Source organism: Ochotona curzoniae, unplaced genomic scaffold (assembly GCF_017591425.1).
Source record: "Ochotona curzoniae isolate NIBS_2020 unplaced genomic scaffold, NIBS_Ocur_1.0 scaffold_2453, whole genome shotgun sequence".
In the NCBI taxonomy this organism is placed as follows: Eukaryota; Metazoa; Chordata; class Mammalia; order Lagomorpha; family Ochotonidae; genus Ochotona; species Ochotona curzoniae.
Genome location: NW_024467094.1, coordinates 15,608,090 through 15,622,672, shown reverse-complemented (window position 1 = coordinate 15,622,672; position 14,583 = coordinate 15,608,090). Strand labels below are relative to the sequence as shown.

The 14,583-nt window shown below is 42.8% G+C and overlaps 2 protein-coding genes and 1 non-coding gene across 6 annotated transcripts in view; 1 reads left to right on the top strand and 2 right to left on the bottom strand.

Annotated features, from left to right (window-relative positions):
- The window catches only part of CRLF3 (cytokine receptor like factor 3), a 30,564-nt gene extending 26,673 nt beyond the window's left edge, over positions 1-3,891 (top strand). For 2 of the 3 annotated variants that reach the window (XM_041001717.1, XM_041001718.1), the window contains exons 7-8: positions 1,489-1,601; positions 2,270-3,891. In XM_041001717.1, coding sequence (XP_040857651.1) covers positions 1,489-1,601; positions 2,270-2,526 — 370 coding nt within the window. In that variant the 3' untranslated portion in view covers positions 2,527-3,891. The remainder of the gene's footprint in view (positions 1-1,488; positions 1,602-2,269) is intronic. The other variant, XM_041001719.1, reaches the window with a different exon arrangement.
- Positions 3,892-6,698: 2,807 nt separating this feature from the next.
- SUZ12 (SUZ12 polycomb repressive complex 2 subunit) overlaps positions 6,699-14,583 on the bottom strand; it is a 39,631-nt gene continuing 31,746 nt past the window's right edge. For both annotated transcript variants that reach the window (XM_041000231.1, XM_041000232.1), the window contains 4 exons: positions 13,248-13,405; positions 11,721-11,919; positions 11,325-11,404; positions 6,699-9,067 (listed from right to left, as the gene is read on the bottom strand). In XM_041000231.1, coding sequence (XP_040856165.1) covers positions 8,722-9,067; positions 11,325-11,404; positions 11,721-11,919; positions 13,248-13,405 — 783 coding nt within the window. In that variant the 3' untranslated portion in view covers positions 6,699-8,721. The remainder of the gene's footprint in view (positions 9,068-11,324; positions 11,405-11,720; positions 11,920-13,247; positions 13,406-14,583) is intronic.
- On the bottom strand, positions 12,944-13,046 carry LOC121170576. The gene has a single exon (XR_005886002.1). It is a non-coding gene; the product is annotated as a small nucleolar RNA SNORA26 (small nucleolar RNA).

Below are 14,583 nucleotides of genomic sequence, written 5' to 3'. Positions count from 1 at the left end.
ACATTTTTTTTTTCCTGCATCTGAGGTAAAGGGAGAAATAAAGGGTGAAGCCCCACCCAGTCTCCCACACACCCCAGGTCCCCAATGTGGGGCATGCTCCGAGGGTCTTGCTCAAGTGGTTTTGGTAGTTCAACGGTTATGAACTGCTGCCAGTCTCGGCACTCCAAGCACGATGAGGTTGCCGCAGAATCCACTGACTGACACAGTCCACCTTCGAGTCTCCGTTTGCCCAGTTTTTGTCCAGCTCCCTGCTGTTGGCCTGGGAAAGCAGACACCCAGATGAAACTATTGGTTCTTGACATCGGGTTGGTTCAGCTCTAGCCATTGTGGCCATTTGGGAAAGTGAACCAGGGGATGGAAAATCTCTCCTTTTCTGTAAATCTGCATCTCAAATAAAAGCAGAGTGAAGTGGAGACAGGACTCCAACGCCCGCACTTCCATGTGGGCTTCGGGGGTACCAGCCGGTGTCTTCCCTTCTGCCCCCCACATCCACTCCGTGTCATCTACTTCTAAATGAGTGTCTCAGCGAGGCAGAAATCCCTGGCACTCACGGGCAGGTGACGACTGCAGGAGACACATTCGTTTGGTTTGTTTGTTTTTTAATTAAAGATTTACTATTATTATTATTATTATTATTATTTTTTGGCGAGGTCAGATATACAGAGAGGAGGAGACACAGAGAGGAAGATCTTCTGTCCGATGATTCGCTCCCCAAGTGACAACAGCCAGTGCTGTGCCGATCCGAAGCCAGGGTCCCAAGCTTTTTCTTTAACTATTACATTTCATTTATTGTTCTTTTAAAATGATGTAAGAGGGCCCAGTGCAGTAGCCTAACAGCTAAGTCCTCACCTTGAACTGCTAGATCCCATATGGGTGCCAGTTCGTGTCTCAGTTGCCCTGCTTGCCATCCAGCTCCCTGCTTGTGGCCTGGGAAAGCAGTCAAGGATAGCCCAAAGCCTTGGGACTCTGCACTCACATAGGAAACCCGGAAGAGGCTCCTGGCCCCTGGCTTCAGATCGGCTCATCATGTCCAGTCACTGTCGTCACTTGGGGAATGAAATCAACAAATGGAATATGTTCCTGTCTCTCCTCCTGTCTGTATACCTGACTTTACAATTAAAATAAAAAAAAAAATAAACAAAAACCATTATATATGGACTGGTGGTGTGGTATAGCAAGCAGGTAAAGCTGTCTTCTGCGATGCCAGCGTCGTAAATGGGCACGGGTACGTGTCCCGGCTGCTCCACTTCCCATCCAGCTCCCTGCTGATGCACCTGGGAGAGCAGCGGGGCCTGGCCCGAGTGCTCCGCCACCTGCACAGGAGGGATGTGCAACGTGAAGCAGCCTTGGCCATTGCAGCCACTTGGCGGAGTGACCCAGAGGGTGGAAGCGTTCTCTGTCTCTGTGTCACTCTTTGGAATAAAGAAGAACAAGTCAATCTTGTAAAATAAACAAGAAGGTGAAATGAGCCTCCCGTGTCATCCACAGGGTGGAAACTGTAGGCCAGCCCGACAGGAGAGACAGCCTGGGCGTGTGTGCGGAGAAGCAGAACGGCTGCGAGTCTCTGCAGCGGGACCAGGCTGTGTGTGTGAGCACCAACGGTAAGTGCCCGCTGCTTCCCCGTGTCCGCAGCTGTGGGTCCAGTGAGGTCCTTGGCTCTCTGCTGCAGCTTCCGGAGGTACCCACGTTAGCAGGGCTGACAGCTGAATCCCAGGGAGGCTTAATATTTGGCTTAAACTCTGGGTGCTCGGAAGGAGCAGGGCTGGCCTTTGAGCCAGGACTCTGCGCCTTGATGCCTTGAGCCTGGAGCATCTAAGTTCTCACATATTTATTAGTAGATCAAATACCCAGTGAGAAAGGGCCCTCTCTGTATATGCATCTGTGGCGTTTTCAGTCCCTTCATGGCAGTCATACTTGTAAAAATCATGCCGAGGCAGCTTCACATTTTCTGGTGTGGATTCAGGTTTTGTGTGGAGCACGGTGCTTGTGTGTGCGTTGGGAAGCCAGCTCGCTGCTGTGCAGGGTGGGCTGTGTCCCCTTGTGCAGAACTCCTAATCTCTTGTGGGAAGCTATGGAGCTCTGAACCGGAACTCTGAAATGGGATTAAGGCTTTTTATGATTTTTCTGTTTTCTTAGCAGAGGGGGTTAAATGACGGTTTTCAGTGCATGGGCTGTGTTCCGCTGAGTCAGGAACTTAGCTGTGTCCGGGAGTTGAGCTCTCTTACAGTTACTGCTCCCGTCCAAGTGCCTCTTTGCCTTGACATTGTAGGTGCAGTTTTTGTCAACGGGAAAGAAATGACGAATCAGTTGCCTGCAGTCACTTCGGGATCCACCGTCACGTTTGACATAGAAGCCGTGACTCTCGGGACGGCCGGCAGCAACGAAGGGGGGAGCTTCAAGCTTCGAGTTACTATTAGCTCCAACAACCGAGAAGTGGTTTTTGATTGGTCACTTGATCAGTCCTGTGGCTCACTTTACTTTGGATGCTCATTTTTCTATCCTGGGTGGAAAGTGGTCGTGTTTTAGGGGCTCAGACGCTTGCCTTAGGTTGGCAGTTTTACTGTAGCAGTTCCTTGTTTTTGGTTGTGATAAATTAAAAAAAAAAAAAAAAGTTTATCCCTGAGGTCATTGGGAATGGACTGTGTTTACTGGAGTCATTTGATCCTATTTTAGCAATAAGAGACTTGAATGTTGGCCAAACTATAATTCAGTCACTTCTGCTTTGGGCACACTGGTAGCTGAAGTATCCCACCACACAAAAAAAATCTAGTCAGTTTTTCAAGTATAGCAAGGTACAGAAATCCCTATGTGCTCTCATTGTATTTCTTCCCAGAGTTGGTTATTAGTAAAATGTAGTATAACATTATTATGAAATATCCATGTGGGGTCCAAGGCTCTGATAGGCTTTAAAACAATCGGAGTGGACCAGAGAGAGGCCAGCAGCCACGTGCCTGTGCGGGAGCCGGCTGCGGGCCCTGTGTAGTCAGTGTTGTTTTTGTCCCACGTACAGTGACCTTTTATGTCCCAAAAGCAATAGACGGGTTTTTGTTTTGTTTGTTTTAAGTTGCTGGAGCAAATGTCTGAAATAGACAAGTATTAATCTCCTTTAGTTCCTTCCTTGTCCTTGGATTCAAGTTAGCCCAAGGACCTTTTCAGGCCTTCCCCAGGTCGCCCGGAGCAGTGTTAGCGTGTCGCACGCAGGGGCCACGCGGGGCCGGGCCTCAGCCCTGTGAGTTATGTGTGCAGGTATGAGCTGCAGTCCAGCTTAGGGGCAGTTGTTTTAGAAATGGTCTTTTAGTGGACCAAAAAAAGGAAAATCTGTGACCTATTTTTTTCTTGAATCTGTGTAACATATTTATTTGAAGGACTTAAAATATAAAAATAATGGTCTTAACTTGGTCTGTCAGCCTACAGGTAGTTTAATGTGAATTTTTTTTTGTTTGTTTTCATTTTTACCAGTAATATGAAAGTGGAAAATGTGTTTGATATTTTTGTAAGATAATTTATTTGGGGAATCAAGTTCACTGTTGGACAATCATGATCTTCTCTCCTTGCCTTTTATATGTCAGTAACCTTTCACACTTGTTTACTGCTTGTTAAGGAAGTGTTCTAGACTGCAGATGCCTTGTCCAGTTGTCTAAAACAAAATAAAGAAGCTGAAGGTTAAGTGTATTTCATTTTGCCTCTGTGAAAGCTGACTGAGTTGTAATCTAGTTGGACACTAGGTGTTTTGATTGAGTGCCTCGCCTGCGAGAGTGCTTGTGCTCCGCTCTGTGGCTCTGAGCAGAGAATGTCGGCCTGAATGAACGCGGGTGAGTAATGTCCCTGATGCTTCCCCGGGTTCCTCAGTTTTATTGAATGTGTTTGTTTTTAACCCTTTGCAGCAGAATGGCTTCTTGCATTTATACCTATGCACTATGCCTTTTCTTTCTTTCTTTTTTTTTTTTAAAGATTTATTTTTATTATTATTTTTTTTATTGGAAAGGCGGATATACAGAGAGGAGAGACAGAGGAAGATCTTCCGTCCGATGATTCACTCCCCAAGTGAGCGCAACGGCCGATGCTATGCCGATCCGAAGCCAGGAGCCTCTTCCGGGTCTCCCACGCGGGTGCAGGGTCCCAAAGCTTTGGGCCGTCCTCGACTGCTTTCCCAGGCCACAGGCAGGGAGCTGGAAGGGAAGCGGGGCTGCCAGGATTAGAACTGGCGCCCATATGGGATCCCGAGCGTGCAAGGCGAGGACCTTAACCACTTGTGCCACCGCGCCTTGCCCTTCTTTTTTTTTTTTATATTTTTTAAGATTTATTTACATTTTAAAAATTATTATTTTAATTACATTATATTATGTCACACAGTTCTATAGGCACTGGGATTCCTCCCACCCCTCCCCCCATGGTGGGTTCTTCCCCCGCACCCCTCCCTTGCGTAACCACAGTTCAAGTTTAGTTGAGATACCTTCATTGCAAGCATACACCAAGCATAGACTCCAGCATATTATTGTCCGGTCAAGTTCAGCGGCTTTCTTCCTTTAAGATTTATTTATTTTTATTGCAAAGTCAGATATACAGAGAGGAGAGACAGAGAGGAGGATGTTCCGTCCAATGATTCACTTCCGAAGTGACCGCAAAACCCGATGCTGTGCTAATCAGAAGCCAGGAGCCAAGAACTTCCTCCGGGTCTCCCAAGTGGGTGCAGAGTCCCAAGGCTTTGGGCCGTCCTTGAAAGATTTATCCATTTCCTTGAAAAGTTAGATTCACACAGGAGACAGAAAGATCTTCCATCCACTGGTTCACTCCCCAAGCGGCCACAATAGTTGGACCTGAGCCGATCTGAATCCAGGAGCAAAGAGCTTCTTCTGGGTCTCTTGTGTAGGTGCAGGGTCCCAGGGCTTTGGGCTGACCTCGACTGCTTTCCCAGGTCACAGGCAGGGAGCTGGAAGTGAAGCAGCTGGGGCATGAACTGACATCCCTATGGGATCCTGGTATATACCCAGGTGAGGACCTTAGCCACTAGGCTACTACATTGAGCCCAAGAATATTTTTTTAAAGCCAACTCATTCTATTTGAAAAGATAAAGGAGGGGCCTGGTGCAGTGGCTTAGTGGCTAAAGTCTTCACCTTGAGTGTGCTGGGATCCCATATGGTCGCCTGTTCTAATGGCAGCCCTGCTTCCCATCCAGCTCCCTGCATGTAGCCTAGGGAAGGGAGTTGAGGACGTCCCAGAGCCTTAGGACCCTGCACCCATGTGGGAGACCTGGAAGAAGTTCCTGGCTCCTGGCTTCAGATCGGTGCAGTACCGGCCGTTGCAGTCACTTGGGGAGTGAACCATCAGACGGAAGATCTTCCTCTCTGTCTCTCCTCCTCTGTATATCCACCTTAAATCAAAAAAAAAAAAAATCTTAAAGATTTAATTTTATTATTTTTTTATTGGAAAGGCGCCGGGCCCAAAAAAAAATCTTAAATGAAAAAAGATAAAGGTACCTAGATTCTAAAACTGTCTACTTGGTGGGAGGGAGATTTGGGTGATGGCGTGATGGCAAGCACTGGCGCGTCAGGCAGGCATCAGGTTCAGTTTTGAAATCCCAGCTCAGTTTATTCACATGATGCTGACTTTTCTATGATCTCCACATTACTGATGCAACACCTCAGGCTAAAGCGAAGTGAACTGGGTTCTCTAAGGCGTGATGCCAGGACGCTCCAGAGCCCCAGCGTTTAGCCCTGATCACGGGCAGGTGGGCACGAGGGAGTGGAGGTTGCTGACCGAGGGACACGTAGGGGAAACGGCAAGCCTTTCTGAACCTGTAGAACAACACACTCTGTGAACCACTTCCTAAAAGGTGAGTGGAAATCCACAAAGGTCAAAAGTGGCATCTGAAATAGAGGAAAGTATTAGCAATTCCGGGTCTCCCACGCGGGTGCAGGGTCCCAAAGCCTTGGGCCGTCCTCGACTGCTTTCCCGGGCCACAAGCAGGGAGCTGGAAGGGAAGCGGGGCTGCCGGGGTAGAACCGGCGCCCATATGGGATCGCGGACCCCAAGCACTGCACCACCACGCCGGGCCCTAAACTTCATTTTAAAATACAAATTCAAAAGGCTCAAATACGGTGTTCCTTCCTATTCCTGTCTTCCCTGGAAGCAGTTCTGTATTACTTCAGATACATTTTACAAGCTAAATGTTGCTGATTCCCCGTTTTCCTTAAGGTACGCAGTGAGCTGTCCTCTTAAATCTTGGCTGTAGTGCCGCCTCAGTTCTGTCCCCGACTCCCTGCCCTCTGACAGATGCAGTATTCCACTTACACGTATGGGTGACAGGTTAGCCAGCTTGGTGCTTCTCCATTTATGGTGGAGCTCTGCACCAATAAACCCGTTATAAATTGAAAAATACATTTACATTTAATTTCACTTTATAGTCAAAGGTTTAATGGAAAACCTTAGGGTGAAAACACTTCAGCCTAGCCACGCAGTGCAGCGTAGTTACTGCTGGGGCCTGGAGAGCGCTCACTGCCACCGCCCAGAAGGAAGCTCCGAGCGTGTGTTCTTGGCCGGGACCAAACAGCAACAAAAGTTAAGGAAAACCATCAGTGTCGTTTCTGCTTTCATCCATCAGCACACACACGATTAGACGTGACTGGTGTACGGTTTCCGCATTCGCACCGTGGTGTTTGAAACATTTTAATGTACACAATGCATAACAACAGCTGGGGGAAAAAATGCCAAAAACAGTATATAACTTTTATATTACTGAACTTTATGTACAAAATCATTTGATTTCAAATAAACATTTAATGTAAAAACAAACGTTCTTTTAAACTGAATTTTTTTTACATCTACTGTACCATTCAAAAGCTTTATCATTTTACATGATTTCTTCAAAATCTGTTATCAAGGGTACATATAGAAAAGCTTTTTTTTTTATAAATAGAAACAAAGGGATTTTTTCAGCTTTTATTATAAGATGACATAAAAAGTTTACTCAACAGAAGTAATTTTATTACTATTTGGGGAGGGGAATCACCAACTTTTTGTGCAAACAATGCTAGCCTTCTTTTAAGCGTTAAGAGCATAACTGCTTAAGAAATGACATAAGCAATAATTCTACACCTACATCTCCCCTAAAATAATCTATTTTTTTTTTTTTTTACATATGTGCACAGCTTTAGCAAATTAAAGCTCGAGAGAAATGCTCGAGATCCACTATCCAAAGGCAAAAATGCGTTTCCTGGCCTGGAACTCATCACTGGGAGAGTTTACCAATCAAGGAATCTGTACTGAAAGCTGCAGTCTCCCTCTTTCCTATTTTAACACAGAAATCAATGACTAAGAACTGAATACTGGATGACAGTTCACATCCACACTATCTGTTAAATAGTCTCACAGTTAAACACATCTTAAAGACCAATCAAACCAGTATTTACACTTTATAAATTTCTGAAGACACCATTAGAAAGCTTATATATCCCTTCATTAAACAAAATAGGGAACTGCATCTGATGGTGGTGGAATGAAACTAAAAAATCAAAAATACCTGTATTTACAGCAGCATTGATCCTTTATAAATAAAGAATATGAAAATGCAATATCTTTAAGGATAATAAAAAATTGAGGTGATGTTACTTAACCACAGTGCTTGGAGTTGGAATAAAGACCTATCGGTGCTTATTAATGTGCCAGTAGTGAAACTGCTTTCTGTTGGAAAAAATCCAACTGCAAATGTGTGTAGAACACACAACACAGGGCAAAACTGCTCAAAAATAATTCAAGTCAGCTTATCTGCATTGGATATTTTAACCATGAAATACATTACAAAGACATCCTTGTCAAGAGGGAAAAAAAAAAAAAAGAACAGTTTCTGGTTCATCTCCCCACTCCTGAAAAAAGAGGCATCTGAAAAACTTCAGACTGATTCTTCCCACGGTTTACAGTCTTAATGAAAAGATGCGAACAGCTGAATTTTCCATGTGGTTACATAACCGGAAAGAAAAAAAACAAAAACAAACAAACAAAAAAAACAAACAGTGAAATGTTCAAGTTTTAAAATATACTGGGTTGAGCAATGCACTACAATTAACCACTGAAAACAAACGGTCAGTAACCTTATAAATCAATGTGACATTTCACTGTCAACAATGTGAACAATTAACTCTCAGACAGGCATTAGATGAAGAAGTGCTACTTTAAAATTGTAAAATGAATTGTATATGAAATCTGAATTCAAATTTATGATTTCAAAATCAAGGAACAAAGTTTGACTGTAAATGTGGTAATGTAACAGAATTTCGCAGTGTTCAATTTCTTAAAAAAAAAAAAAGAGGGAACTGCTCCAATTTTCCCTCACCAAGAAAATATCCTGCAATACAAAGTAGAAAAACAGCAGTCACAAATGCAAAAAGCATTAAATATGAAATCATTTCTAGAGTTTATACATTTCATAAGACAACTGCTGCACTTAAAAATACTTTCTCTTAAGTATTGCTTTGCATGCTCAAACTAGAAAATGTTTTTGACATCAATAAAACTGATAAACATGTAACGGTGTGTGGCGAGCAGCAGGACCTGGTACCACTCTCCTCGTGGAAATCATTCACTTCATCTAACACTGCCTGTCGGGAGCCTGTGACATTTTGCTTTTTGTTTTTAAACAAAAGAAAACCACAACTCTTCATCGAGGCTGAATTCCCTTGAATGCAACTTCAGTGTTTGTCCATGACATGGGGTTAGGTTTTATTTTCAGAGTTTTTGCTTTTTGCTCTGTTTTGAAACCCCTGAGACACCATCTGTTTCCAAAGCTTTCTCTTTTGAGTTAACGTCACTAAATCCGTTTGCTGTTCCATTTTGTTCTTCAGTTATTTCTTCATTTGTAGGGGATGCAGTTTCTCCTTTTTCTAGTTTTTGCTGCATTTCACGGAGCTTGGTAACAGCTTTATCTATTGACATTATGCTAATAAGATTAAAGTCATGCATGCTGACTAGATGAAGCATAAAGTTTCGACATAAATTCTTCTTAATTATCTTCTGTCCATAATTTTCTACAAACAGCATACAGGCATGATTCATTTGATTGTCAGCAATAAACCTATGCAGATAAAACAAAACATTAACAGCAATACAAACCATTAAATCAACCACAACAGTGATAACCATTAACAACAGGGTCATACCCAAATCTAGTCAAAAGGAATTTAATAAGCAGTGGGAGCTGAGATTTCCTGAACAATGTAACCAGTGCTCCAACACTTGCTTTTGTTAAAGCAGATGTCACTTTTGTATACAATATTTTCTTTTGGAAGCACCATGTTTACTGATTCTCTATACAAACACTACCCTTTAGATTTTCTCCATGATCTTCTTGACATTCTCATGATAACATTTTTATTTGTTATTTGAAACGCAGATTTATACTGAGGAAAAGCAGAGAAGTCTATCTGCTTTTTTACTCCCCAAATGGCTGCAACAAGCACAGGAGAACTGATTCAAAAGGGAGCCAGGAGCTCCTGCTCCTAGGACCCGAGCCGTCCTCCACTGCTTTCCGAGGCTGGACGGGAAGTGGAGCAGCAGGGACACGATCTGGCACCCATATGGAACGCCCATGGAGGATTAGCCTGATACACTACGCTGCTGGTCCCTAGACATTTATATAAGTATTCTTTGGAAAATGTTAGAGATTGGGTGTCCAATAGTTCACTTCCCAAATGGTACAACCACCAGGGCTGGTCAAGAGGAAACCGGGAGCCCAGAATTTCACGCACACCTCCCGAGTTGATGCAGTGGTCTAAGCATGCAGGCCATCATTCTGCCTCTTGCACACTATTACTATTAGGGAACTGGAAGCAGACTGTAGCCACCAGGACTTGAATCAGTGTCTGTATGGGTTGTTGGTGTAGCAGCTGACGATTTTGTCGGTGACACTGTACTGGAAGACCTAAATCAAATCTTAAAAAAAAAAAAAACTTTTAGAGCCCAGCGTGATAGCATAGCGGCTCAAGTCCTTGCCTTGAATGCACCAGGATCCCATACGGGCGCCAGTTCTAATTTCAGTTGCTCCACTTCCCATCCAGCTCCCTGCTTGTGGCCTGGGAAAGGACGGCCCAAAGCCTCGGGAGACCCAGAAGAGGCTCCTGGCTTCGGACTGGCTCAGCTCTAGCCATTGTGGCCACTTGGGAAGTGAACCATGGATGGAAGATATTCCTCTCTGTCTCTCCTCCCCTATATATATCTGCCTTTTCAATAAAAATAAACAAATATTAGTTTTTTTAAAAGTGCTGATGCTGGGGGATAGTAGTTTCAAAGCCAGGACCTGACCTGCTGGTTCAAGTCCTGATTACTCAATTTTTGATCAAGCTCCCTCTAGGGTCTGAAGGTAACAGAGTATAGCCTTTCAAACAAACAAAATTAAAATCTACTATTTTTTATAGTAACTGCAAGAATAAGTAATATATTTGTGGTTGTGCTGGTGGCTAGGTGCATGAAATCATACAGAACAATAACTACACTGAAACATCGTCCAACATGGAAACCTTAATACCTGCGCATCTTAGAAAGCCAAGTTAGTGCCTCTACTTTACACTGCCACGATAGGAAAACCTGAAGAGGTGTAAAATGAACAGATTTGAATGAAAGCACTGGAACAGAACTGGCTAAGTAATTTGAGAATTCACTTAATTCTCTGCCTTGATTTTGACCTAAGATACAAAGCAGAAATCAGGCATACTCTCTCTAGTAATTTTTATTTCTTAATTTGTGGTAATAATTCTGAAATTAAATTTCCAGAATTTTCAGACATGTAACACATTAACAAAGAAGACATTATTAATCTAAAACTTTCAGAAATTACTCTGCCTGAAAAGTTACAATATCAAGCTGCTCAACTCAACTCATGTAAATACACAAATAAGGAAAGAAAACAAAAAGGCTCTTTAAATACTTTGTTAGGAGGTGGAAAATTTTTTCCTTTGTTTTTCTAAATGTCACTATTTTCTTTATATAATCCAAACACTTTGAGCTAGGAATGATGGACACACAACTAAATTAATCAAATGTGGAGCACATCCCCAACAGATAAAGCTGCAGAATATGACAGAGCAGGGCCAGCACCGCAGCACAGTGCACTCGGCTGCCCTTTGCAGTGCTGCACACCACACGGGACCAGGCTGAATCCTGCCAGTCCCACTTCTGATCCAGCCCCCTGCTAACGCACCTGAATCAGGCAGATCTGTCTCTTACCCGCTCCCCCTCTGTGGGACTGCCTTCAGATCAGTCAATCTCAAAATAACAGGAAGCAGCAAGAACAGCATAAACAAGGCAATATTTAAATTAACTTAAAAATGCCCTACCCATGCTTCATGACATGGAGGTTCCATAGCTTCATCACTTCTTTTTCTCCTTCATTAACATCAGAGAACTCTTCAATTTGCTAAAACATTAAAAAACAAAACTGAGTTAAGAGTAAATTGATTTTACGAAAAAACTGACTTAAAAATATTTTAAAAGTAAAAATGGCAAAGTGATGTTTCTTAAAATCAACTTCTATTTAAGTAGTAATTTAGAAACAAATCAAGCTATAAGTTACCTATGAATATAGAAAATATTCAATATTCACAAAGAATTGAAATTATGCAATTATAAAAACTTCTGAATTCCTTCACTTTGAAAAACAGCTTTTCAAAAAATTCATTTAATCATAAAATTCTAAGATCACCACTAACTGAAATGAGTAAGATGACACTTACTGTAATGGTTTTTTCTCTTAGCCATTCAGGATCCTTTTCATCTTCACTGTCTACCTCCATTTCTTGTGGACGGAGAGGTAAGCAGGTGTCACTATGGAAATACAGGCGATTGTGGCCACTACTGTAGGTGCGCTGCTGTTCCACTTCTCCGTCTTCAGATTCAAGAAATTCAGACATGCTTGCTTTTGTTCGCTTTGGCCTAATGAAAATAAATATGTAAATGTGGCACCTACATCTATACCAATTAACCACAGAAATGCAATAATTTACAATATCATCATTTTATCAAACCATAACAGTAGGAAGCTATCCCACCCTCCATTCTCTTCTATCTATGCATGTGAAGCTGACCTATGGCATGTCAAAATCAAAGTATTAAGGATAAAATTAAATGTCTGGATGTCAAATCTAGAAGAGAATACAAAAAAGTGCAATTTAGCATTCATTAAGGCAAAAATATGCATATACAATGTAAAAATTGTGGACTGTAACAATATGAAGGTACAAAGTGGAAAACCACAATATTGATTATAACTACACAGGAATTTCGTTTTTTTGTTTGTTTTTTAGATTTACAAAGGTAATTTCTCACAAACAAAATAATCTCAGCAGTCAAATCAGTGGCTGTGAACACAGCACTGAGATAGTAATGCCTAGAGGAGGTTCCTCAGGGTCAAGTGGTGCCTCACAGGACACTCATGTGGGCAAACAACACAGACAGTTCTTTTTGCTTGTGTATTGGACAGGCAGATTTACAGTGGTTTACTCCCCAGGTAGCTGCAACAGCCAGAGCGGATCCAAAGCTAGGAGTTAGGAGTCTCCTCCAGCTCTCTCATGCTGTACAGGGTCCCAAGGCTTTGGGCAGTCCTCAACTGCTGTCCCTGGTCGCAAGCAGGGAGCTGGATGGGAAGTGGAGCTGCCGGGACACGAACCAGTGGCCATATGGAATCTTGGTTGATTCAAGGCAAGGATTTAGGCACTAGGCTAATGTGTAAGGGCCCAACAGTTTTTTTTTTTAAAAAAGACCATGAATAACTGGTTTTATTTATACATGAATGATGTCCAAGTTTGGGAAACATTTCTATAAAAAAAATTTTTTATGATTAAACTTAAAGCAATCCACAGGACCAGAAAACTGAGGGGCAACAGCTGACAGTAATGGGAAGTGGAGAAAAACGAAGCAAATGCACACTGCACACACTGTTCTTCCTATGTTTCATTTCAGCTGTGACTCAACAAGCGACAAGGTCTTCTCTGGTTTTGACAGATTCACTTTGCCCTTCTGTGTTAGCCTCTTAAAGCAATCTGAAAGCTGTGAAAGGGCACAGGAAAGGGTGCAGAATTCTTTATAGTTCACATTACCCTACAGTGTGCAGGTGCCTACCTAGGTATGCATACAGAAACTTTTTAGGTAGGCATTTTTAAATGCAGTAACCAGTGCAGGAAGCAGTAACCATGAACAATCAAAACTCAGAATAAAAGAAGTCAGAGAATAAACTTTTATCAAAGGATTTTCTTGTTACTTACCTGCACACAAGAATGTGTGTAATAGGCGTTCTCTTTACTGGTCCATTTCGGCTAAAAGCAAATCCAGGTTGGCGATGAATATCCTGAGGATTTCCTGCGTAGGAGCCATCATAACACTCATTGATAGAAACATCTATCCTAGCACCTTTTGGATGATACTGTGAACAAAACAAAACAAAGTATTTGCACTTTATTTTCTAAAAAAAAAAAAACAAAAAACACACACACACACACACACAAAAAAACCCCTCATTTATTTCAAAACAAAAGCTATACACAAACAGAGCCAGAAATCTTCCATCCAATGTTACTCCCCAGATAACCTCAACTGCAGGCATGACCAGTTGGAGCCAGGAGCTTCTGGCACGTCTCATACATGCAGACAGAGCCCAAACACACGTGCCTTCCCTGGCACATCAACAGGGAACTGGATATAAAAATAGCAGTCAAGACTCAAACCAGCACTCTGATATGGGGTGCGGGTACTGGAATCAGCAGCTCAGCCCACAGTGCACAATGGCAGCCCAGATTCTTTATGTTCTGAAACTCAAGTCAGGAATATCAGTCTGGTGTATAGAAATTCACAAGAGTGTCTGGTATGACGGCCCAGTGGCTAAATCCTCCCCTCGCACACACCAGGATTCCGTTTGGGTGCCAGTTTGTGTCACGGCTAAACTACTTTCCATCCATCTTCCTGCTTGTGTCCTGGGAAAGCAGTGGAAGATGGCACAAAGCTTTGGGACCCTTCACTATGTGGAAGACAGAAAAAGTTCCTGGCTTCGAATTGGCTCAGGTGTAGCTGCTTGGGGAGTGAACCAGCAAATGGAAGAACTTTCTTTGTATTTCCTTCTCTTTGCAAATTTGCCTTTTGAATCAAAATTAATAAATCTTATAACAAAAACTCAGAAGATGTGAGGTAAAAAATGTGTTGAAATACTGAGCTGACACTGTGGCAAAACCAGTTAATCCATGCCTTACAATCCCCAGCATCCTGTGTCCGAGCGCAGGTCTGAGTACTCGCTGCTCTGCTTCCAGTTCAGCTCCCTGTAAATGTGATAGGGAAGATGGACAATTGCTTGAGTGTTTGGGGTCATGCTACCCATGGATGGAATTCCAGTATCCTGGCTTTGCCCTGGACCAGTCACTGCTACTAAGGTCATTTCGGAAGTGAACCAGAAGATGGAAGATGTTTTGTCTCTTTAACTCTGCCTTTCAAAAAAATCTATATAAAAAAAGAAGCTAGGGCCCGGCAACGTGGCCTAGCACCTAAAGTCCTCACCTTGAAAGTGCCAGGATTCCAAATAGGCACCGGTTCTAATCCTGGCAGCTCATTTCC